The sequence below is a fragment of the Notolepis coatsorum genome (genome assembly GCF_963971535.1).
Source record: "Notolepis coatsorum genome assembly, chromosome: 1".
Taxonomy (NCBI): Eukaryota; Metazoa; Chordata; class Actinopteri; order Aulopiformes; family Paralepididae; genus Notolepis; species Notolepis coatsorum.
Window position 1 is genome coordinate 103,395,746 of NC_140165.1, and position 23,877 is coordinate 103,419,622.

The window sequence follows — 23,877 nt, forward strand, 5'->3', positions numbered from 1 at the left end:
TGCCCAACTTTACTCTTAAAAAAAAATTACAAGTCCAGTCGTTGTGGTGGCCGTGACAGGCGGCCACTCCGTGAGTAGACACCATGGCCTGCCGTGTCAGTACCCCTTGTCGTCACGCCCGTCACCGGTGTCCTCGGTGCGTGTGGCGTGCAGGGATGTTCCTCGCCACCTACCTCCCCTTGACTTGGGACAATCTGCGTCCCGGCAGAGGCTGTCACTCCAGTGACATGAGCTTGGTCAGGACTGCTTTGCTCCGGCCGTAGTATGTCCGACTGTTGTGCTTGGGCTGAGCGCTCCGCAACACGCAGATCCACTCGGTTGCGTCTGTAGTGTGTGCCGTCCACATCCACCACAAATGAGCGAGGAGCGACCCTCTGGAGGCATTGGCCCAGGCGCCACCTCCCTGTGCGATCACCGGGCAGAGGCTTCATCCTTATGTGATCTCCAACATTAAGCTCTGGAAGGTCCCTGGCAGCCGTGTCGTAGACTGATTTTGCGATCCGCCTTTTCCACCGCAGCTTCTCTGCTACTCCGTCCACCACCCGTGGTAGAAGCAGGCTGTCTGTGACCGGCAGTGAAGTCTTGAGCCTGCGTGCCATTAAGCGCTGGGCCGGGCTGCTGTCCATCCCCTCGGTGGGTGTGTTACGCCAGTGAAGGATGGCCAACCATGTATCCGTGCCATCCAATTTTGCCCGCTTACAGAGTGATTTGACAATCTTAACGGCCGACTCCGCCTTGCCGTTGGATTGAGGATGTCGGGGTGAAGACGTGACATGGGAAAAACCCCAGCTCGCTGCAAACCTCCTGAACCGCTCGCACGCAAACTGTGGGCCATTATCTGAGATCACCCTGTCTGGCTGTCCATAACGTGCAAACTGAGCTTTGCATCGTGTGATGAGTGTGTCAGCAGACAGATCCGGCAGATGATCGATTTCCCAGAAGTCTGAGTATTGATCTACAATGATAAGATAGTCCTTACTGCTTACTGCTTGCCACGGGCGTGCTGGTATGTCATGCAACATCATAGATTCCTTCTGCTGGACTCGTGCATACTCGTTGCATGCGGAGCAGTTTGCCACAAAGTCCTTTATTTCCGCTCTCATGTTTGGCCAGAAAAGGGTATCCCTGGCCCGCCTGTAACATGCCTCCCCACCAATGTGGCTAGTGTGTATGCGTTTGAGCAGTTCAGACCTCATGGCTTTTGGTATAATGACACACTGTCCCCTGTATAACACCCCATCTTGAACACTCAGCTCGTCTCTGAAGGGCCAGTATTCCCGCACTGCCAGTGGGGTGTCCTCTTTAAAGTCTGGCCAGCCACTGAGAATCACAGACGCCAGCTCCTGGAGCACATTATCTGTCTCTGTGTGCTGCACAATCTGGCCAAATCTAAAAGCCGTAACATTCAGGTGCTGCGCCTGGTCCAGTTGTGAATACTCTGCCTGGGTGCTGTCCACAGCGCACACAGCATGCTGCACGTACGGGGTGTCAGACCCATGGCACGGCAGGGTGGCCCTGCTCAGGGTGTCGCTGACATACATCTCGGGGCCAGGCTTGTAGACCACATCAAGATTATAGTTCTGCAGCTGCAGCAACATACCCTGGAGACGTTTCGGTGCACTCAGGAGGGGCTTCTTGAATATTGTGATCAGCGGCTTATGGTCAGTCTCTGCGGTGATAGTGTTCCTGCCATATAAGTACTGGTGGAATCTCTGGCAGGCGAAGACTATGCTCAGACACTCTTTCTCGATCTGAGCGTAGTTTTGCTCTGTCTGCGTCAGTGCCCTCGAGGCGAAAGCCACGGGCTGTCCCCCTTGCAACAAACAGCCCCCCAGCCCGGTCATGCTGGCGTCGCTCTGGATCGTAACAGGCTTTGTGATGTCATAATATTTGAGTACAGGTGTGCTGGTGACCATTCGCTTCACTTCACGCACCGCATCTTCGTGTTTTGGCAACCAATGCCACATGACGTCTTTATCCAAGAGCCTGCGGAGCGGCTCACAGACCTCAGAGAGTTTTGGCAGAAACCTTGCTAGATACGTCACAAATCCAATAAAGCGCTGCACCGCTTTCACGTCTGTGGGCGTCGGCATTTCCAGCACGGCACGTGTTTTCTCTGGGTCAATTTTCAGTCCCTCCGCAGACAGTATGTGGCCGTGGAAGTGTACGGCCTTGAGTTTGAATTGCAGCTTGCGCTCACTCAGCCTGAGTCCCACTGCTCTGCATCGTTCCATGAGAGCACTCAAGTTTTTGTCGTGGTCCAGTTCGGCTTCGGCATCCGTATCGCCACATCCGACCACCAGGATGTCATCAGCGATCGGTTCGATACCGGCCAAGCCCGTTAGCAGCTCATGTTGTTTGCGCTGATATATCTCAGGCGCAACAGAGACTCCGAAAGGGAGCTTGAGCCATCTCATCCGACCCCACAGCGTCCAAAAGGTCGTCAGACGGCTGCTCTCGTCGTCAAGTTTGCACTGTAAAAAGGCATCGCGAGCATCCGCCAGTGTGAAGAGGCGGGCCTTTGGCAACTTGTACAACACATCTTCCAGTGTAGGCATATGGTAGTGAGACCTCCGCAGCGCTTGGTTGAGAGGCTTCGAGTCAATACAAATCCTTATTTTATCTGGCTTTGCCACCGTCACCATGTTACTTATCCATGGTGTGGGCTCAGTCACAGGCGTGATGTTGCCGACCCTGACATGTCTGTCAAGTTCCTCCTTGACTCTCTCCTTCAGAGCCACTGGGACATTCCTTGGTGCGCACTGCACCGGCACCACTTCAGGATCCAGCTCAAAGTGTATCACTCCCGGGACCGACTCGATTGGGTCATTAAAAACGTCATGATAGTCTCTCAGCAGCTGAACTTTTGTGAGGGGCATAGGTGGACTTGTATCAACTTTATTAAGTTCATCCGGAACCGTGAAGCTCACGAGGCCCAGACATTCGCACGTGCTCCCCCCGAGAAGAGGCTTCTGCTCGGTGTCGACTACCTCAAATGTGAGATTGTGCTTTTCTCCGCGGATGACACATTCAGTGTGAAATTTTCCCAATGATGGCATGATCTCCCCAGAGTATAGTTTCAACCTGGCCGTGCTCTGGTGTAGCGCCGCTCTGGGTGACAGCTTCTCTTTAATCCTGCGGCCCATGACATTGCAGGTAGAGCCTGTGTCCAGCTGGCACTGCTGCTTTTTTTTATTTAGGCTTAGATTCACAAACCACTTGCGCCCCTGCTGGGCCTTTGCAGTATTTACACATTCAGTGACTTGAAACAGTCTATCATCTGTATCTGAGTATTCCCCCTTCTTGTCATCATCTTCAAGCACATTTATCTTTTTTACTCTGTCAGACCTGCTACCAGCCTGGCATACCTTGGCAAAGTGATTTGCTATGCCACATATCCGGCAGGTTTTACTATAGGCTGGGCACTGCTCTCTGCCCCGTTTGTGGCTCCCCCCACAATATTTACAGCTCCACTGGGGCTCCCTCTCCGCTGGCGCCGCCCTCCTTTGAAATGCGCGCCTCTCGCTCTGTCTGTCAGCGGCATTCACACTGTCTGTCTGCGCTGGCGGGGCCATCACCCTTATATGTCTCTCGGTCAGTTCAGCGAGCCGACAGATTTCAGTCGCCGCTAGTAACGTTAACTCACGTTCCCGCAGTAAGCGCCTCCTGGTGCCTTCATTTGCGACACCCAGCACAAGCCTGTCCCGAATCAGCTCGTCCTTCAGTGCGCGGTATTCACATGCTGACGCTCTCTCCTTTAGCCTCGTCAGGAAACAGTCTATTGGCTCATCAGTCTCCTGTTTGCAACATCCAAACATGTATCTTTCATAGATCACATTCTTCGCCGGCTTGAAATGATCCCTCAATGCGTGCAAAATATTAGCTGGGTCCTTACGTTGATCATCCGTCAACTCGAGGCTGTGTGTATAAACATGACGGCACTCACTTCCCATTAGCCGTCTCAGCGTGGCTGCTTGGACTGGCTTCGGCTTTTCATTCAGACCGGTAGCTAGCAAAAAATCATCAAACTCTGCCCTGAAAACATCCCAGTTCTTCGCCAAATCCCCAGACATGCGCATGCCCTCGGGCGCTGGGATGCTGTTGCTCGCCATGGCGTGGTTTTATTCCTTATACGTTTATTTCTTTCGGAGCTCCCGCTTCTGACACCATGTTTCAGTATATCTTTTATTAAACTGAGGTTACAGCAGTGCGCATGTCAACACATCACATCCGGTCAAGCACCACTAGGTGTCCCTCTAACACAGGCTATAAACATATGCCTGTAACAGAGACCAGCAACAATTTTTTCTAACAGAAACCCATTGGGGGGTGTGTCAGCTAGGTCGGGAGGTGACAGGGGGTGCACAACCAAAAAAGTTTGGGAACCACTGCTCTATGCTATCATGTATGAAATGCATATTTACATTTATATCTTTATATTTACTGCATAATGCATATACTGTATATATACCCGTATTTGTCCCTATAACCCCTCTAATACTTGCTTGTACACCTGCATATAACCCATAGCTCTGTATGATAGCATGTACAATAATGCTGGAGATATCATATATATATATAATCTAATCTAATGTTTAGCTATCAGTACTAGTATCCAATCATTTCAGACTGAAAAAAAACCAGCAATGAAATAAGTCCTGGGGTTTGATAATTTATTAAAACTGTCTGCAATGACCACATTTGGTCACATGGTCTAACACCCATTCTGCGGTATGCTTTACCAGATTTGTCATCAGCAACGGTAAGACCAGCCGAAACGGAACCTTTGAGATTTCCGTGGAAACGGTGGACCGCGTGCTGCCGTCACTGACCCAGAACGAAGGCCTGGCGCTCCCCAAGGGCTCCTCCATGGCCCTCGGCCCCGACTCCCTGAGCCTGTCTGACCCGGACACCCCTCCCGGCGGCCTGCTCTTTGTTCTGGTTCAACCCCCACAGTACGGCACGCTGCTGGTAGGCGCCGCCGCACTAGTCGCCGGGTCCAACTTCACCCAGAGGGACGTGCAGGAGTTAGCGGTGAGCTACAAGCATGGCGGAGGCCCGGCGCAGATCGACCGGTTCACCTTCACGGCTGCCGACGGCTCAAACCGGGGCTTCCTGTTGGAGGGGCGGGTGCAGACAGAACCTGTGTTCTTCACTATTCAGGTGAGATGATGAGATCGGGTAAGATAAGTGTTAGTAGGTGCATTCTACACATCTGACAATAATCATAATCACATGTTTTATATTATATCTATAATCATGTATACATTGTGTGCCATGCCTTTTTCACGCATTTAGTGTTTTTTCACACATGCTCTGTCTGTTAAATAATCAACGGGCCTCTCTCTCAAAGGTTAACGGTCTGTTAAGTTTCAGTTAAGGTAATGGCCGTGCCCAGAGAGAGGGGATTGAAGGGCAGTAAAGGGTATTGCATCAATGATTGCTATCTTGGTAACCATCTGGCTGTTATTGGAGGGTGGCGGGAGAACCCAAGAGCAGAACACAAGGCACAGGAGAATGAGAACAGAGAATGACAAGGAAGGCAAGTAGTCAATTGTTGGAATGAGAGAATACAGGCGGGTGACGTGTGTCCATGTGGTCCTGGGATAGTGCAGGCTGGTGAGGTCCATAGGTCGGGGTGCAGGCCGGAGGTGTGCGATCCTACACACAGGAGAACAAGGGTAAGTTCGACGCAGAGTACTGAGCATACAGAATACACAAGGAGTAACACAGAATTGTGTAACAGCTAACTCGAGGTCCAGAGAAGGTCCTACTACCAAGGCAGGTGAAAACAACACTGGAGTGGCAGGGGTGCAGGCCTCTTATCCTGGCTCCGTGATGATGTGATGGTTCTCAGGTGTGTAGGCCTCTTATCCTGGCTCCGTGATGATGTGATGGTTCTCAGGTGTGTAGGCCGGCCCAGGTAGGCAGGCTGAGGGTGAAGCGGGAACATGGAGAGACCCATATTTATAAGGTAGCAGGAACCTGCTGATAGACAGGGGAGAGAAAGACCCTGGCTGTGGCTGTAACACTGGTGTAGCTAAGGGGCTACACAACCCTGACTGTATTGAAATGTTTAGATTAGACCACTACTAAAGAATATTAATTAGCCAGACAGTATAGGTACACAAAAATGGCGGACACTTCATTAACTGCGAGGGGACAGTGAAACCAAGTTGAACAATCACTTTAATGTTAATAGCATAACATACATATTATATAGAACGCAGATCTCCTTTAATACGTTAATGTCGATGCAACAATGTCAGAGGTAACGATAGTCCTAGCTGGTACTCGACCGTTGATTCTCTGAATGGAGTGAGGCGGAGCTAAGCAGCACAGGGAAAAGCAAGATGGTGGATGGAGACGGTAATTCTCTCTGGAGCTCCGACTCCAGAGAACTGCAGACAAACGTGGGATAATCCTGTCGTCGCTGGGGAAGAGGGTCTCGTACGGACCGGGTCCTTGTATTCCTAGCGCCCGATGGCAGGATTAATAGCTATTAGTCCAAAAGCCTGTTGGCATGGGTGATAGCTAGTTAGCCCCTTTGTACTTAGGCTAACCCGCATGGAGTCTTCAATAGGTAGTTAGATCCAGAACGCCGCTGGGTTCAACTATAAGTCTCTCAACGTTACTTCGCTTACACAAGTCACTATACTGTGCCAATAGTGGCTCGACAATATATATTTTTTTTTATCCACTTTTTCTCCCATTTTTCTATATTTTCTCCCATCCCAATTTCGTATCATCCAATTCAACCCTCCCCTGTCACGAACGCTGTTTCTTGCCTCCCACAAGCCGGCTGCAATGTGGACTAAGTCATACATAGCACAAGTCCCCTCCGGTACTTGAGGTAACAGCAGTCGCATCTTTTCACCTGCGCAGCTCGATCTCTCAGTGGTGAGGAGTAACGCGTGGGAGGCTCACGCTGCCCCCGACACTTCCTGATTCCACTGCGCAGGCGCACCAACCAACCTGTACGAGTCGCTGTCCACAACGCCCGATCCCCACCCATCAGTTTCCCACCCCCTAATACGGCCAATGTGTATTAGTACGGACGACCAGCTAAACTGAAAGCAAATGTGGAGCGCTGGGCTCGAACAGGCGAGCCCAGCGTCTCCAGATTTTGTGGCGAGCGCCTTGCCCACTACGCCACGTAGCCGCCCATAGTGGCTCGACAATATTATGGTTGTATCTAATTAGCCGTCCGGCTCTCTATAACGATACGGAGGGGAGAGAACAGATGGTGGAGGTAAACGGTACCCTATCCCCCCCCCTCACAGTGAACTGTGGTGTTCCACAAGGAAGCATACTAGGACCGCTACTGTTCCTAATTTATGCAAATGACATGTCGTCAGCTTGTGACTGCAACTTGTTCCTGTTTGCGGACGACTCAGCCCTGCTGGTCTCTGACAAGAACAAGTTACAGGTTGAAAAAACCCTCAGCTTGGAACTAGGCAAAATCTGCATATGGCTCGCCGACAACAAACTATCATTACACATGGGCAAAACAGAGTCCATTCTCTTCGGTTCAAATAACAAACTCAGCAAGACCGACGGCTTCTCAGTTACAGTGGGTGACAATATTGTCACAAGGAAAGATGAAATTACCTACCTGGGTTCCATCCTAGAGGCTAATCTTTCCTGTGACAAAATGGCATCCAATGTAAAAAAAAAAAGTCAACCAACAAACTCGATTCTTGTACCGGATCTCCTCTCTGGTAAACAAGAATACCCTGAAGACTCTGGCAGGAGCACTCATTCAAGGGTACAACGACTATGCTTGCACCTCATGGTACCAAAGCACCTCAAAGGCACTAAAAACCAAATTACAAACATCTCAAAACAAACTAGTCAGACTACTGCTTGACCTGACTCCTAGAACCCACCTCACCCCTGCCCACTTTGCCAATCTAGGATGGCTTAGAGTAGACGACAGAGTACAGCAACTTGCAATGGGCCTGGTCTACAAGATACACTCCACAAGACCAAGGTACCCATGTACATGTCAAAATACTTCCCAAATGTCAGTGAATACCACGATCACAACACCAGAGGGAGCTCCACAAATCATGTTAAACCCAGATTAATTTTTTCATCCATCCAGCCTGACGTTATCATTGGGAATGGGTCTGAGCTCGCAAAGGGCAAATACCGCCGCCTATCGTCTCCCGGATGGTATTGCACATCATTGGATTGGATTGGCTGGGACTGTGCATCAAAAAAATAAGTCCGGTCCAGGTTTTACTTCTCGGGCATGCAGCTGGATACTATTGCATTGACTGGGGGGGACTGGGACTCTGGGAGCATCGTGGATTATGTGTTTTGGACTATAACGTTGGATCAATGGACACGATCGATATTTGTAATGGCGATCAGGAATTGGATTAATCTTTTTGCATGACATCAGATGTGAGGTAAGGCCTTTATGTTACGAATCTTGGGGTAATCAGATGTTCATTTCTCCGCCATCGGAGCGTGTGTGTGTGTGTGTGTGTGTGTGTGTGTGTGTGTGTGTGTGTGTGTGTGTGTGTGTGTGTGTGAGGTTCGCGCCGACCAAAGTACGGAGAAGCGATTTTTCAGACCCCGCTTCTCTTCGTGCATGAGGACACATTATACTATCGATAATCTAGCATTTATTTGAAAACGATTCATAAATCAGCTGAAAAATTACGACGTGTTTTGTGTATTCCACTAAAGGGCTATTATCGTGTCTTTCTCTGGAATTACTAGAAATCTCAAACTATACTTGTATTCAAAACGGTATAAAACGGAAATGTACAGATCAAAAAACAATCAATTTCCTACATGTTGACTGCAAGCAAGTCATTGATAAGCGACGGGTGTATTAGACCCATAGCCATCATTTAAGATATAGTTTAAGCGTTCGCAAATATCCCCATCCTCCCATTGATTAAAGCGGTGGCAATCTAGACCTAATTTCCCGGAAGGGGCGTGGCACTCATTTGTTTTTGTTTTATTTACATGTTCGAAATAAAGATTTTAAATCAAATCATCACATAAAAAACATTCCAAATAGAAGATATAACATGGGGTGTAATATACTGTAAACAGTGTACATTTCCAAATGCTGGGTAATTTAGATCATCGAGGTCCTAATGTAATTGCACTCCATGTATAATTCCAGATCAAGCCGTTGGATAATTCCGCTCCAGAGATCGTGAAACTACTGCCCCTGTGGAAGGCAGAGCGCTTGGGCGACGGTCGCTACGGGATCTTTCTGTCGTCGCGAGAGCTGAGAGCGCAAGATGCCCACACAAGAGAAGAAGAGCTCACGTACCTCATCGTTCGCCCGCCCTACTTTGGCTACCTGGAAAATACTGCCACAGGTTGATAACCAAATGAGAATCAAAGCAATGTTTTATTTAACATACTATGTGAGGAATGTACAGGAATTTGTCTTGGAAGCGATCGTACATGATGGAGCTTCTATCCCCAGGCCATCAGGATGCTCAATGACTATAATAATAATTTCAACCCATCCATCTACACTCATTGCACACACATCCACATGCACACACTCACGTAAAAACAAACACTCATCTTAACACTCACTTTAGACACTTTAGACACTTTAACACTACACACGTTAAATTGACCATATTCACATGGCGCCCCATTTTGCTCTTATGTCATGTTCAGTTTGGGTTCCTTTTGTGGAGGAATCCCTTTGTTTGTCCTAACAATAGCTTCAATCTCACACCCAGAGAGCCAGTCGTGCAGTATGAGAGAGCAATCTGTTTAACGTCTGCCTTCAATAAATATTTTATTCTACTTCCTTTCAGGTGGTTTTGTCCAGCAGCGGTTCTCTCAGATAGACCTAAACAGGAGGACGATTGTCTACATTGTTGATCCAGACAGGGAAGCTCTGTCGGACAGTCTGGACTTCAGAGTGTCCGACCCGCTGGGGAACACCGGGCCCACGCACAGGTAAGGACCAGAAACTACTGTACAAACCACCTGGGAAGAAGACATCAAAAGCAGGATAAGAATTATTTGTATTTTGGCGTGGCTGAGTAGCGCAGTGGACTAAGCACTCACCTACAGTACCACCGCAGAGACTCTGGGATCTAATCCAGCTGTCAGCGGCACCTCCAGCTTGGTCAGTCGTCCCTACTAACACAATTGGCAGTGTTAGCGGGTGGGTAGCCGGTGGGGTATGTGTGCTGGTCGTTGCAAACAGCGACTCATACTGGTCGGTCGGGGCGCCTGTTCAGCAGGGAGGGGATCTGGGGTAAATAGCGTGAACGTGTTACGTTTCCCCAGTGAAACTCCTCACTGTCAGGTGAAAAGAAGCGGCTGGCGACTCCACATGTATCGGAGGAGGCATGTGGTAGTTCTACACCCTCCCCAGGCCGACAGTGGGGCAATGCGCGCAACAACCAGGAAGGGAATTGGCATAATGACTAAATTGGGATGGGTGAAAAATACAGAAAAGCCCAAAAATAAATAGAATAATTTATTTATCTTTTTTTTTTATAATTATTTGTATTTGTCAAATGCAGTGAATTTGCACATGGAATAGTACCTGGTCATTTGGTGCCAATAAAGTATCACTGTCAGGGTTCCCACTCGTCCTGGAAAACCTGGAAATTCAGAGACTATTATTTCCAGTCATGGAAAACCTGGAACATTGATTAAAATGACCAAATATCCATGACAAAAACATATGTTGTCCTGAAAATTTTTAAGTTATAGTATTATTATGTACACTGATACAGGTATAAAGACACTATGGTAGTAAGTCAGTAGTGTAGTGGACTAGTGTACTGTACCATAGATCAGCTTAGCATATAATCATAAAAGTATACATTTGAAATATTGATTTTCAATTCACGTCGGTGTGTGAATGTGTGAGTGAATGGGTAAAATGTGAGGAACAAATTGTAAAGCGCTTTGGATAAAAGCGCTATATAAATGCAGTCATTTACCATTTATATTCATATCATGCTATCGATGACTTATGTGTTCAACATTGTATATTTAAATACTGGACCCGCTGCTTTGTGATCGACGGTGTATGCTGTGGCCCTTCCAGACTTGAGCTGCGCTGGTCCAGCGTGGAGCTGTCCCGGGCGGAGTACTCGGTGTGCGAGGACCAGGGGCGCGTCTCGCTGGAGATCATACGGAGGGGGAACCTGGCAGAGTCCTCGTATATAACCGTCAAGGTCTCCAGTTTATTCTCTTATCAGAGGTAGAAGAGCTGCTAGGGATGGACCTCATCTCAAGCCCCGCCCTCTTTTCTTGATTCTCCAGAGTCGTGATTGGAGGATCAAGAAAAGAGGGTCGGTGTGGAGATAGGTCCGTTATAGTGTGTTATGTTGAACTCTGATAAACTAGGGCCTGCATGCGTACAAGAACAGGACTTGTATCCGAGACTTGGATCCAGATTCACAAAGCTTCCCAGGAGTGATGTTATGACCTTATTCAAACTAATAGACTGGGGCTGACTCTAGATCAGTGACCAGGAACACTTGTCCTCATGACCTCATTCAAACTAACAGACTGAGGCTGACTCTAGATCAGTGACCAGGAACACTTGTCCGCATGACCTCATTTAAACGTACAGACTGAAGCTGACTCTAGATCAGTGACCAGGAACACTTGTCCACATGACCTCATTCAAACTAACAGACTGAAGCTGACTCTAGATCAGGAACACTTGTCCTCATGACCTTATTCAAACTAACAGAATAACTATATTAAATTGGGAAAATAATGACAGCCCTTTGATCTCTCCGTTGACATGACCTTGTGTTATACGTTGTTATCCTAGGTGAATGAGATCACTGCGTCGGCTGGGAAAGACTTCCACGTGAGCCCCTCCCCCCTCATCCAGTTTGATCCAGGTATGTGTCCGGGGGGGGGGGGGGGCGATGTCTGTCACTCTGTTTTTAAATCGGGACCTGACATAATCACACGCTTGCAGATTCAGTTTCGGTTCCGTATCCTTCAGTTCCAAAACGTTGGTCCTCTCAGAACTTTTCTGTCCCGTCAAAACGGACACAAATCCAGCTCCACATCGTCAGCTCTGGACACACGGACACAATGGATCAGTGTAGCCGGGCCCCTTATGACTGTTATGTGCATTGTGTTTTTGGAATCATTCTTATGATTTCATGTGTGGTGCTGACATGATTTCATGTGTAGTGTTTACATGATTTCATGTGTGGTGTTTACACATGATTTCATGTGTGGTGTTTACACATGATTTCATGTGTGGTGTTTACATGATTTCATGTGGCGCTGACATGATTTCATGTGTGGCGCTGACATGATTTCATGTGTGGTGCTTACATGACTTCACACGTGTGGTGTTTACACATGATTTCATGTGTGGTGTTTACACATGATTTCATGTGTGGTGTTTACATGATTTCATGTGGCGCTGACATGATTTCATGTGTGGCGCTGACATGATTTCATGTGTGGTGCTTACATGACTTCACACGTGTTCTTTTCATGGTATTCCATGGTATTATTAGATTAAAATGTATTGTCATCATACAGCACAAATACAGTACAACAAAGAGAAGTTTGGCATCCAACCAGAGTGCAAATGTAACAGTGAAGTGCAATAGTAATATACAATGTATGAATGTACAGGTGATTAAACTAGGTATAAAATATATAAATTAGTACTACTGAGTAATAGTGCTAATCAGATGTATGTACATAGTTTTTGTTGTAAATTTGTGTAAATCACCTGTAAGGTGTTCCAATAACTTGTGTGTTTTTTCTTCATGTTCAGTTTCACAGATGAAAAAGGTTTATCTTAGAAAACGTATCCAAAAATTATTTTCTTTACACTTGCCTCAATTTCACAGATAAAAGAAAATGATCCCAAAAAAATTTTACGTTTCACTTGCATCTCAGGGGCTTCCGTAGCCTTTGTGTAAAATGGCGGGTAACTTCATCTTAACCACTTTATCCTCCATACCTTCTGCGTTTAGGCACGTCAAAGAGGAGTTGGCAGATTGAAATCAGCCAGGACCACCTAGAGGAGGCGGAGGAGACGTTTGAGGTGACGTTAGTGTCACCTGAAGGCACCGTGCTGAGAAGCATCTCCAAAGCTCAAGTTACCATCAGGGACTCTGGAAAGGGTGAGGGCTTCTTTATCACGCGTTCTTCTGAGTTCCTATTTACAGTGAAAACATGGTGATACAAGATGAAACGTGATTCCTATGAAGGCGTTCCAATGAGCAGACGACTAATTCATTTCCACATTTTAAAACACAAAAACCTACGGTGGTGAAAAACAGTCTGACTCAGGTAATTCCGATAACGTATTCAGCTGTTTCCACTATTTTGGTTATTTTCAGTAAGATACAGTAGATACCGGTTTCCTCTCTGTGCGTTCAATAGAAAGCTATCTGGCTGCACGTTAGCCTAGTTTAGCAATGCCGGCCCTAGGCTAACCGGCCACTTCCGCTTCCATTCATTGTGCTAAGCTAGGCTAACGTACAGCCAGATAGCTTTCTACTTTTGTAGCGTTCCAAAGATCCTAGCCCTTCCAGAAGCTCTGGAAGCCACCTTGGAAGAGCACTGTCCCTTTGGAGCCTTTATAAAATGAATATATGATTAACATATTAGTTACATATTATGACTTACCTTGAAAACATGTAAATAGTTTTTGATGTGTGTTGGATAAAATCTTAGACTTGAGAGAACACATTTCCAAAGCCAAATAGATTGTACATTATTGTTCTGTGATATTCAATTTCCGTTTAGTTTTTTATTTAGTATAGTTTACAATTACTATACATAATTTATACATTCACGTGACATAAATGTAGCATAGCTATTCTGATTAAGGGATATGTATATCCCTTCATTTCGCAATATAGGGTTGAGGTTATACACGCGTTATTACACAATTAAACCAGGCGAACCTAAAATAGAAAAAACATGGCTCAGATTCCACTGGGTGTTAACACGGCCCTGCAGGACGGTGCGGACAGCGGCGGGGGGCGGAGGATGCTCCTATCCTGGGAGGAGAGGAGATCCACTCTGAGACATACCCCCAGCACGGCTCCATCCACCTGGAGAAGCTGGCCGTCGCCACAGACCCCCAGGTCATCTGGCCCCGTGGGGATACCGTGTCCCAGCCTGAGCCCCGCGGGGATGCTGTCCCGCAGGCTGAGCCCCGCCTCCCAAAGAAGAAACTAAGCGTTATGGGCAGTCCAAAAACGGTAAGTCCTTGACCTTTTTTTTTTTTACCCCTGGTGGACTTTTTCTTCTAGTGTTTACTGCACCTTGTCTATACTGCACCTTGTGTACACTGCACCTTGTGTTTACTGCACCTTGTGTTTACTGCACCTTGTGTATACTGCACCTTGTGTACACTGCACCTTGTGTATACTGCACCTTGTGTATATTGCACCTTGTGTATACTGCACCTTGTGTATACTGCACCTTGTGTATACTGCACCTTGTGTATATTGCACCTTGTGTATACTGCACCTTGTGTATACTGCACCTTGTGTATATTGCACCTTGTGTATACTGCACCTTGTGTATACTGCACCTTGCACCTTGTGTATACTGCACCTTGTGTATACTGCACCTTGTGTATACTGCACCTTGTGTATACTGCACCTTGTGTATACTGCACCTTGTGTATACTGCACATTGTGTATACTGCACATTGTGTACACTGCACCTTGTGTACACTGCACATTGTGTATACTGCACCTTGTGGATACTGCACCTTGTGTATACTGCACCTTGTGTATACTTCACATTGTGTATACTGCACCTTGTGTATACTGCACCTTGTGTATACTGCACCTTGTGTATACTGCACCTTGTGTATACTGCACCTGTGTATACTGCACCTGTGTATACTGCACCTTGTGTATACTGCACCTTGTGTATACTGCACATTGTGTATACTGCACCTTGTGTATACTGCACCTTGTGTACACTGCGCCTTGTGTATACTGCACCTTGTGTATACTGCACCTTGTGTATACTGCACCTTGTGTATATTGCACCTTGTGTATACTGCACCTTGTGTATACTGCACCTTGTGTATACTGCACCTTGTGTATACTGCACCTTGTGTATACTGCACCTTGCACCTTGTGTATACTGCACCTTGTGTATACTGCACCTTGTGTATACTGCACCTTGTGTATACTGCACCTTGTGTATACTGCACCTTGTGTATACTGCACCTTGTGTATATTGCACCTTGTGTATACTGCACCTTGTGTATACTGCACCTTGTGTATACTGCACCTTGTGTATACTGCACCTTGTGTATACTGCACCTTGTGTATACTGCACCTTGCACCTTGTGTATACTGCACCTTGTGTATACTGCACCTTGTGTATACTGCACCTTGTGTATACTGCACCTTGTGTATACTGCACCTTGTGTATACTGCACCTTGTGTATACTGCACATTGTGTATACTGCACATTGTGTACACTGCACCTTGTGTACACTGCACATTGTGTATACTGCACCTTGTGGATACTGCACCTTGTGTATACTGCACCTTGTGTATACTTCACATTGTGTATACTGCACCTTGTGTATACTGCACCTTGTGTATACTGCACCTTGTGTATACTGCACCTGTGTATACTGCACCTGTGTATACTGCACCTTGTGTATACTGCACCTTGTGTATACTGCACATTGTGTATACTGCACCTTGTGTATACTGCACCTTGTGTACACTGCGCCTTGTGTATACTGCACCTTGTGTATACTGCACCTTGTGTATACTGCACCTTGTGTATATTGCACCTTGTGTATACTGCACCTTGTGTATACTGCACCTTGTGTATACTGCACCTTGTGTATACTGCACCTTGCACCTTGTGTATACTGCACCTTGTGTATACTGCACCTTGTGTATACTGCACCTTGTGTATACTGCACCTTGTGTATACTGCACCTTGTGTATACTGCACATTGTGTATACTGCACATTGTGTACACTGCACCTTGTGTACACTGCACATTGTGTATACTGCACCTTGTGGATACTGCACCTTGTGTATACTGCACCTTGTGTATACTTCACATTGTGTATACTGCACCTTGTGTATACTGCACCTTGTGTATACTGCACCTTGTGTATACTGCACCTTGTGTATACTGCACCTTGTGTATACTGCACCTGTGTATACTGCACCTGTGTATACTGCACCTTGTGTATACTGCACCTTGTGTATACTGCACCTTGTGTATACTGCACCTTGTGTATACTGCACCTTGTGTATACTGCACCATCAGGGAAGCCAACTCGCTAGACATCTTCAAGAGACAGCTTAAAACCTATCTCTTTGCTCAGGCATTTCAATGAAACATCAGGGATATCCTGACACAAATTGTACTTACCTGCACTATTCTTACCCTGCCTACTTTTATACACTGCCTATCAAATTCATGTGTCGGTTCTATGCTAATTTTATCTCACTACCTCCTACTGTATGCACTGTAATTTAAGAGAACTATTTTATCACACTTTTTACTTCTTACTGATGCACTGCTCTGTTGTATGTTAAATACCCTGTTGTATGTCTGTTCTATTTTATAATTTTTAGACTATTTTTAAACTGAATCATTTAAAACTATTTTTATTATTTGTATTACTGAATGAAACTGTAAACAGAGAGCCTATTGGGATGCTAGATCCTAATGTGAAACACTGTGATTTACCATACCTTGCTACCTGTCTATCTTTTTTATGCTCGCTTATGCCTGTATTTTTTACTGTTGTGAAGCACTTTGAACTGCAACTTCTGTATGAAAAGTGCTATACAATTATAGTTATTATTATTGTGTACACTGCACCTTGTGTATACTGCACCTTGTGTATACTGCACTTTGTGTATACTGCACCTTGTGTACACTGCACCTTGTGTATACTGCACCTTGTGTATACTGCACCTTGTGTACACTGCACCTTGTGTATACTGCACCTTGTGTATACTGCACCTTGTGTATACTGCACATTGTGTATACTGCACATTGTGTATACTGCATCTTGTGTATACTGCACATTGTGTACACTGCACCTTGTGTATACTGCACCTTGTGTACACTGCGCCTTGTGTATACTGCACCTTGTGTATACTGCACCTTGTGTATACTGCACCTTGTATTTACTGCACCTTGTGTATACTGCACCTTGTGTACACTGCACCTTGTGTATACTGCACATTGTGTATACTGCACCTTGTGTATACTGCACCTTGTGTACACTGCGCCTTGTGTATACTGCACCTTGTGTATACTGCACCTTGTGTATACTGCACCTTGTGTGTATTGCACCTTGTGTATACTGCACCTTGTGTATACTGCACATTGTGTATACTGCACCTTGTGTACACTGCACCTTGTGTATACTGCACATTGTGTACACTGCACCTTGTGTGTATTGCACCTTGTGTATACTGCACCTTGTCTATACTGCACCTTGTGTATACTGCACCTTGTGTGTATTGCACCTTGTGTATACTGCACCTTGTGTATACTGCACCTTGTGTATACTGCACCTTGTGTATACTGCACATTGTGTATACTGCACATTGTGTACACTGCACCTTGTGTATACTGCACCTTGTGTATACTGCACATTGTGTATACTGCACATTGTGTACACTGCACCTTGTGTGTATTGCACCTTGTGTATACTGCACCTTGTGTATACTGCACATTGTGTATACTGCACATTGTGTATACTGCACCTTGTGTATACTGCACCTTGTGTATACTGCACCTTGTGTATACTGCACCTACTGCACATTGTGTATACTGCACATTGTGTACACTGCACCTTGTGTATATTGCACCTTGTGTATACTGCACCTTGTGTATACTGCACCTTGTGTATATTGCACCTTGTGTATACTGCACCTTGTGTATACTGCACCTTGTGTATACTGCACCTTGTGTATACTGCACCTTGTGTATACTGCACCTTGTGTATATTGCACCTTGTGTATACTGCACATTGTGTATACTGCACCTTGTGTATACTGCACCTTGTGTATATTGCACCTTGTGTTTACTGCACCTTGTGTATACTGCACCTTGTGTATATTGCACCTTGTGTATACTGCACCTTGTGTATACGGTTTACTTTTACTCTTACTCATAGTATATATTCAGATTAAACATTTGTATTGCCTATATCTATTGTAACGTATAATATAACCGATAGGGCATACAGACCCTCATCTGCACCTTTATTTACACTGTTTATTTTTCTCATGTTTTTTATATATTATATTTATCTAATTGTATTGCCTATATTTATGTCTTTCTACTATTACCCTGCCATACATGTACCTCACCTTCCCCCTCCCCCATGCTGCTATGATGTTCGAATTTCCCCAAGGGGATCAGTAAAGGAATATCTTATCTTATCTTACATCATATCCCTGTGTTGTAAAATTGTTGTCATATTATATATTATAGAGATATGAGTGAAGAGAAATATATATAATCAATAAAATCTTTCTCTATTCCTGGGAAATGGTTAATTTTCTCACTGACCCATTCTGCATAATACAAATTCATTTCGTATTACATTATATTGAAACAATGTTATAATAATGTTATATCTGTGTAATGTTGACTGTTTTTATATATCTACATGTTTCAGATTTCACCCTCATCAGTTCATCGCAATGGAACTGACATTGTTTACACAGTAAGCACAAGTACAGCAACAAGTAAACAAATATGACTATACAGGTGCATCTCAAATTCTCAATACATTTGAATATCGAGGAAAAGTTCATTTATTTCAGTAATTCAATTCAAAAAGTGAAAATCATATATTATATAGATTCATTACACAGAGAGTGAAATATTTCAAGCTTTTATTTCTTTTTTTTTATCCACTTTTTCTCCTTATTTTCTATTTTTATCCCATCCCAATTTTTTTTCTTTCGTATTGCCAATTCTCCCCCTCAATTCTCCCCTCCCCTGTCTTGAACGTTGCTAGACTATGCCTCCCACTGGTGGGCTGTAGTGGGGATAGAAGCCTTGCATCACGTGTCCCCTCCGGTACACGAGGAGGCAGCCTGTCGCATCTTTTCACCAGACAGCGCGGACTCTCAGTGGCGAGGAGTAACGCGTGGGAGGCTCACGCTGCCCCCGATACTTCCTGTCTCTGCTGTACAGGCGTCACCCAACCGACCTGTAGGGGTCGCTGTCCACAACGTCCAATCCCCACCCATCGACTTTCCACCCGCTACCTCTGCCAATTGAGATAGTATGACGACTGGCCCAAGCCGCAGGCAATGCTGACTCTGGGAGTCGATCAAGCTTTTATTTCTTAAAATTATGATGATTATGGCTTACAGTTAATGAAAACCCAAAATTCTGTATCTGAGAACATTTGAATATTACATAAGACCAATAAATAAATATATATATATTACAGAAATGCCGGCCTACTGAAAAGTATAATGCACTTAATACTTGGTCCGGGCTCCTTTTGCATGAATCAATGTGGCGTGGAGCCAACTAATATATTTACTCAATATTCAAATTTATTGAGATGCACCTGTATTCCTCAAAAATAAAAGTTTTAAAAGACATCTCTCGTGTCTTTGATGGCAGTACCACGGCATTATGTCCATGCAAGTGGAGGACGAGAGCTCTCTGTCCAGGAAGGGGAGGAAGGCTAACGTGCGTGTGATCAGCAGAGGGACACAGGGCCAGGCGTCTCCAGCGGTTACCTTGGTTACCACCAGGTCTAAACCTGTCCCTCGGAGAAAGGTTGCAAGCCCTGAAAAAACTGGCCCTTCCACAGGACAGGTGAGTCATTAGTACCAAGTCAAGTTTACTTGATTAAACCTTAAAGGAACACGCCAACATTACACGAAACTGGTATCTATCTTCTTGTCTTTCTCTGGAGAAGACGATAAGCTAATTTCCCCAAATGTTGACGTGTTACCCATTGAAACCGGGAAACACATTTGTGTGTATATGCAGGCTATATAATGCATTCTTAGCAGGTGTTTTAGGTCTAAGTGGGTTAAGCACAGTTGCAAGTCTCAAAAGCTGTCGCAGGCACACATTACAATGCAAATGGGACTTCCATATATTCCAATAATTATTATCATCATTATTTTATTTTATCTTTTCATATTTTACAAAAATATGTCTCAGTTTGTCTTATGATGCATATAAATATTGTTTGTAAATACTACTACTGTTGCCTTATTCCAGTGTACTGTATGTATCTGTGTAATTCACAAGGAGAAGTTCTATAAAACATGATTCTGTGACACAACATGAAATAATAACAAATTTAGGCTCTTAGTGTAAAACATGTGAGAACATGTCAGGAGTGAACGTGACTGAAAAGGAAAGAGAAAACCACACGTGTAAATGATGTGATGATTTTTATCATCAATTACTAACATCCTCATATGAAACCCTCCATCTAGACTCAGTCTGGAGGAGGGATATACCAGACCTGGAGATAGATTTTGACTGGCAAGAAGCCTGGGCAAATGTTCGACTTGCATCAAGGAACCCGGACCATCAACAAATCAATCTTAACTATATTCACAGGACATACTTAACTCCTATAAGACTGAACAAAATGGGTCTTAAACAAGACCCCAAATGCTCCTTATGTACAAATGGGGACGAGGGGACATGTACTGGGACTGCCCACCAGTTAAGATATTCTGGAAAGAAGTGACCCAACAATTATCAAATCTCTTAACTCTGAATATACCTGTACACCCCTCTGTATTACTGCTGAATGATGTCTTTCAGTGTGCAGTACATCCACAGCTAAAGAGATTGGTTTTATCTGGTATCACAGTGGCTAAAAAGCTGATAGCATCACGATGGTTTCAACCGGAAATAATGTGCCGGAAGGTCTGGATTATTACATATCTCGATGTGATTTATCAAGAAATATCTACAGCAAGAATTTTGGGTCTCAATGAATCCAAAATGACAATGTGGTTAGAAGTGGTGGAGAGAATAAAAGCTAGCATATAAAGGTAGTGTCTGGTAGGAACAAGTTATAATGGATGGATTATCCAATGGGGGGTCCGGGAGGGGGGGGGTACAAGCTAGAGCATAATTGTGTAGGGTACTAGATAACAGGTATTAGGGGTATATCCTGTATAAGACATTTAACTAAATGGTGATTTCATTGGATATGCACTGTTAATTAATCCTTGTATATCTTATCGTGTGTTGTCATGTTTGTTTATATGTTTGTCTACAAAATAATACAAAAAAAAAATACAAAAATACAAAAGAAAAAGGTGAGATTTGTAATGTAAACGCTTCTGATAACAGGTCCCAGTGGACAAGTCTGTCCCCAAGCTGTGTGTCCCAGAGCTGATGGGGCTGCTCCACTTCAACCAGACCACCAGTCAGCTCTACCACTGCAACGGTGTCTCCTGGAAACCCTGGGCACCGACGGAGGAGGTAATCCACCTCAAACTGAAGGACGAAGAACCATAGACCTGTTCGCTGTATACGTTGGACTCAGTGTGCGCGCGCATCAAGTGGGAAAAAGGAACGTAATCCTGGTCAGAACAACGGGGCAGACTACAATATATTTGCATTTGTTAGCCATGCTAGCGATCTAAACAATCACACAATCAGCCAAAAGCTCACACTCACAGCCATGCTGCTGATTTGGCAAAATGACATCTAGCCGTTTTCGTTTGAAACAACTTCTAGTCAGGCGAGTGCCATGGTTTCTCCATAGAGCCCTGTTTAACTTTTTTAGCACAGCAGCTCGCGCAGGTAGCGGGCAACTTAGTCACGTGACTCAGTTGGTATCGCTGATTGGCTCGAACACGGTATGTTTGTAAACAGCGAACAGGTCTATATAACTCTGTCTTAACACATTGGTCGCCAACAACAGCGTAAATCGTTATTGCCCGCCATGCGTTGAACACCAACAACGGCGTAATTCGTTGTTGGGATCAATATTTCATTTTTTCGCCATGGTATTCATAATTCATCCAGCCTCCCTCCGGGACTGCAGCGGCACCCTGTCTGATATTGCAACGCCTCAATACCGCCGCCTGGCGGATGATCGAGCGAGTTACACTCCACACCAAACCGGAAGTGGCGCTGGTGCATCGAGGAAATCCCTCTGGCAGTACTATCTTGTTACGTGGATCAAGAGGCACAATCGAGTGCATTGGGATTGCTTTCGAAACGCAAAAATATATATGATTTCGGCGTTTATTGCGTCATATAAACGGGAAATGGATCTAGCAGATCAACGTCAAATAATTGGAATATTTTTCCTCCAGTCTCATCGGCGAACGGTAAGAGGAATATAACATTATTTTCAGCTTGATTATCCATTTCTTTGTTTGCAATCCATCTGGTCAACATATCAACCCATACTAAATAAAGCCGTTACTGACGATCAAGGAATTATAAACGACCCCCCCCTTTCCTTCACGCATGATGAAGTATAATGTATACCGATCATATACATTTGAATTTTTTAATATAGCGTGTATAGGAAAGAAACGCCAATCGATAATCTATCATATGCTTCAGGGCCTATAACTTGCGTTTTTTGGAATTACAGCAGAAAAGCTTAAAAACATACTTATATTCTCGACGGTATTAACACAACAATGTTTTAATGAAAAAATATAACGTTCCCACATCCGGAACGATAGATACCCGATGTTGAATGGGCCATAGTAATGTCAATATAGGTATAATATTTAAAAAGTTATAGCCCTGCAAAGAAGGTAAACATCTCCAGGCTTACAGCGGTGGCAGACTGGATAATGATGGGCATACTGCGTGGCAATCAAAGTCTTAAAGGACCGTACCAGTTTAATTTAGACTTCTCACCATTACCAGAGTGTCCTGTCTTTAACACATTGTGTGTGCAGAGGTGTATAAAGTGTGTGCTGTGGTATATCTCAGCCCACCTCTCACACTGCCGCTGAAACATGAAAGTCACTAGACGGTATTTACCCATGTGAGAATCACCGTGTTGTTTATTTTCTCTAATGCTACTGTATTAGTCTACTACAAGCACATCTGTGCAACCTGGAGCACCGGGAAGTTAATAACAAGCGCATGTAGAATGTAGAAGAGTGTCAGCGAAAGTTTACATTCACATTTAGTAATTTAGCTGACGCTTTTTATCCAAAGTGAGTCAAGTGACTTACACGTTCTGTAAGTCAGCAGGAAGGGTACAACTCTGGCAGCTAAGGGTAAGTGACATTGTTCGTCAACCGGTGTCGAACCGTTTTGAGTGCACAGTAGTATAGGCATATTAGCATAGTAGGTAGTAGTATATGCAAGGTAGATTACTTGGTAGCAAAGTGCATTATAGTAAAAGAAGTAAATGTTTTTTCTTAATTTCAGATATTGATTGAAGAAGATTGTGTTTTTAGTCAATGATGGAAAATTGGGCAGGTTTCAGCAGTCCTGACTGTGGTGGGAAGTTCGTTCCACCATTGTGGAGCCAGAACCGAGAATAGCTGGCTTGTCTTTGATGACCCTACGGGAGCTCGGATAGGAGTGGGTCTGAGGCGGCCAGAAGATACGGAGCAATAGGGTCTTGAGGGTGTGTAGTTAGAAGATGCAGAGCGTAGGGGTCTTGAGGGTGTGTAGTTAGAAACCATTGACCGGAGGTAGGAGGGAGTCGTTCCCCTCACTGCATGGTATGCCAGGTCAAGGACCTTGAAGTGGTTTTGTGCAGCAATGGGAAGCCAGTGCAGCTCTATGAGAAGAATTTGGGGTTTTCTTTATCTGTAATGTAAGCCATAATTATAAAAAATTTAAGAAATAAAGGCTTGGAATATTTCACTCTGTGTGTAATGAATCTATATAATATATAAGATTTTCACTTTTCTTTATTTA

The 23,877-nt window shown here is 44.9% G+C and overlaps 1 protein-coding gene across 1 annotated transcript in view; it reads left to right on the top strand.

The window, feature by feature from the left end:
• The window catches only part of frem1a (Fras1 related extracellular matrix 1a), a 116,314-nt gene that overhangs the window by 86,829 nt on the left and 5,608 nt on the right, over positions 1 to 23,877 (top strand). Inside the window, exons 26-35 of the mRNA XM_084334826.1 lie at positions 4,746 to 5,163; positions 9,149 to 9,350; positions 9,807 to 9,951; positions 11,060 to 11,189; positions 11,798 to 11,870; positions 12,975 to 13,124; positions 13,969 to 14,213; positions 18,650 to 18,697; positions 19,615 to 19,812; positions 21,322 to 21,453. Coding sequence (XP_084190952.1) covers positions 4,746 to 5,163; positions 9,149 to 9,350; positions 9,807 to 9,951; positions 11,060 to 11,189; positions 11,798 to 11,870; positions 12,975 to 13,124; positions 13,969 to 14,213; positions 18,650 to 18,697; positions 19,615 to 19,812; positions 21,322 to 21,453 — 1,741 coding nt within the window. The remainder of the gene's footprint in view (positions 1 to 4,745; positions 5,164 to 9,148; positions 9,351 to 9,806; positions 9,952 to 11,059; positions 11,190 to 11,797; positions 11,871 to 12,974; positions 13,125 to 13,968; positions 14,214 to 18,649; positions 18,698 to 19,614; positions 19,813 to 21,321; positions 21,454 to 23,877) is intronic.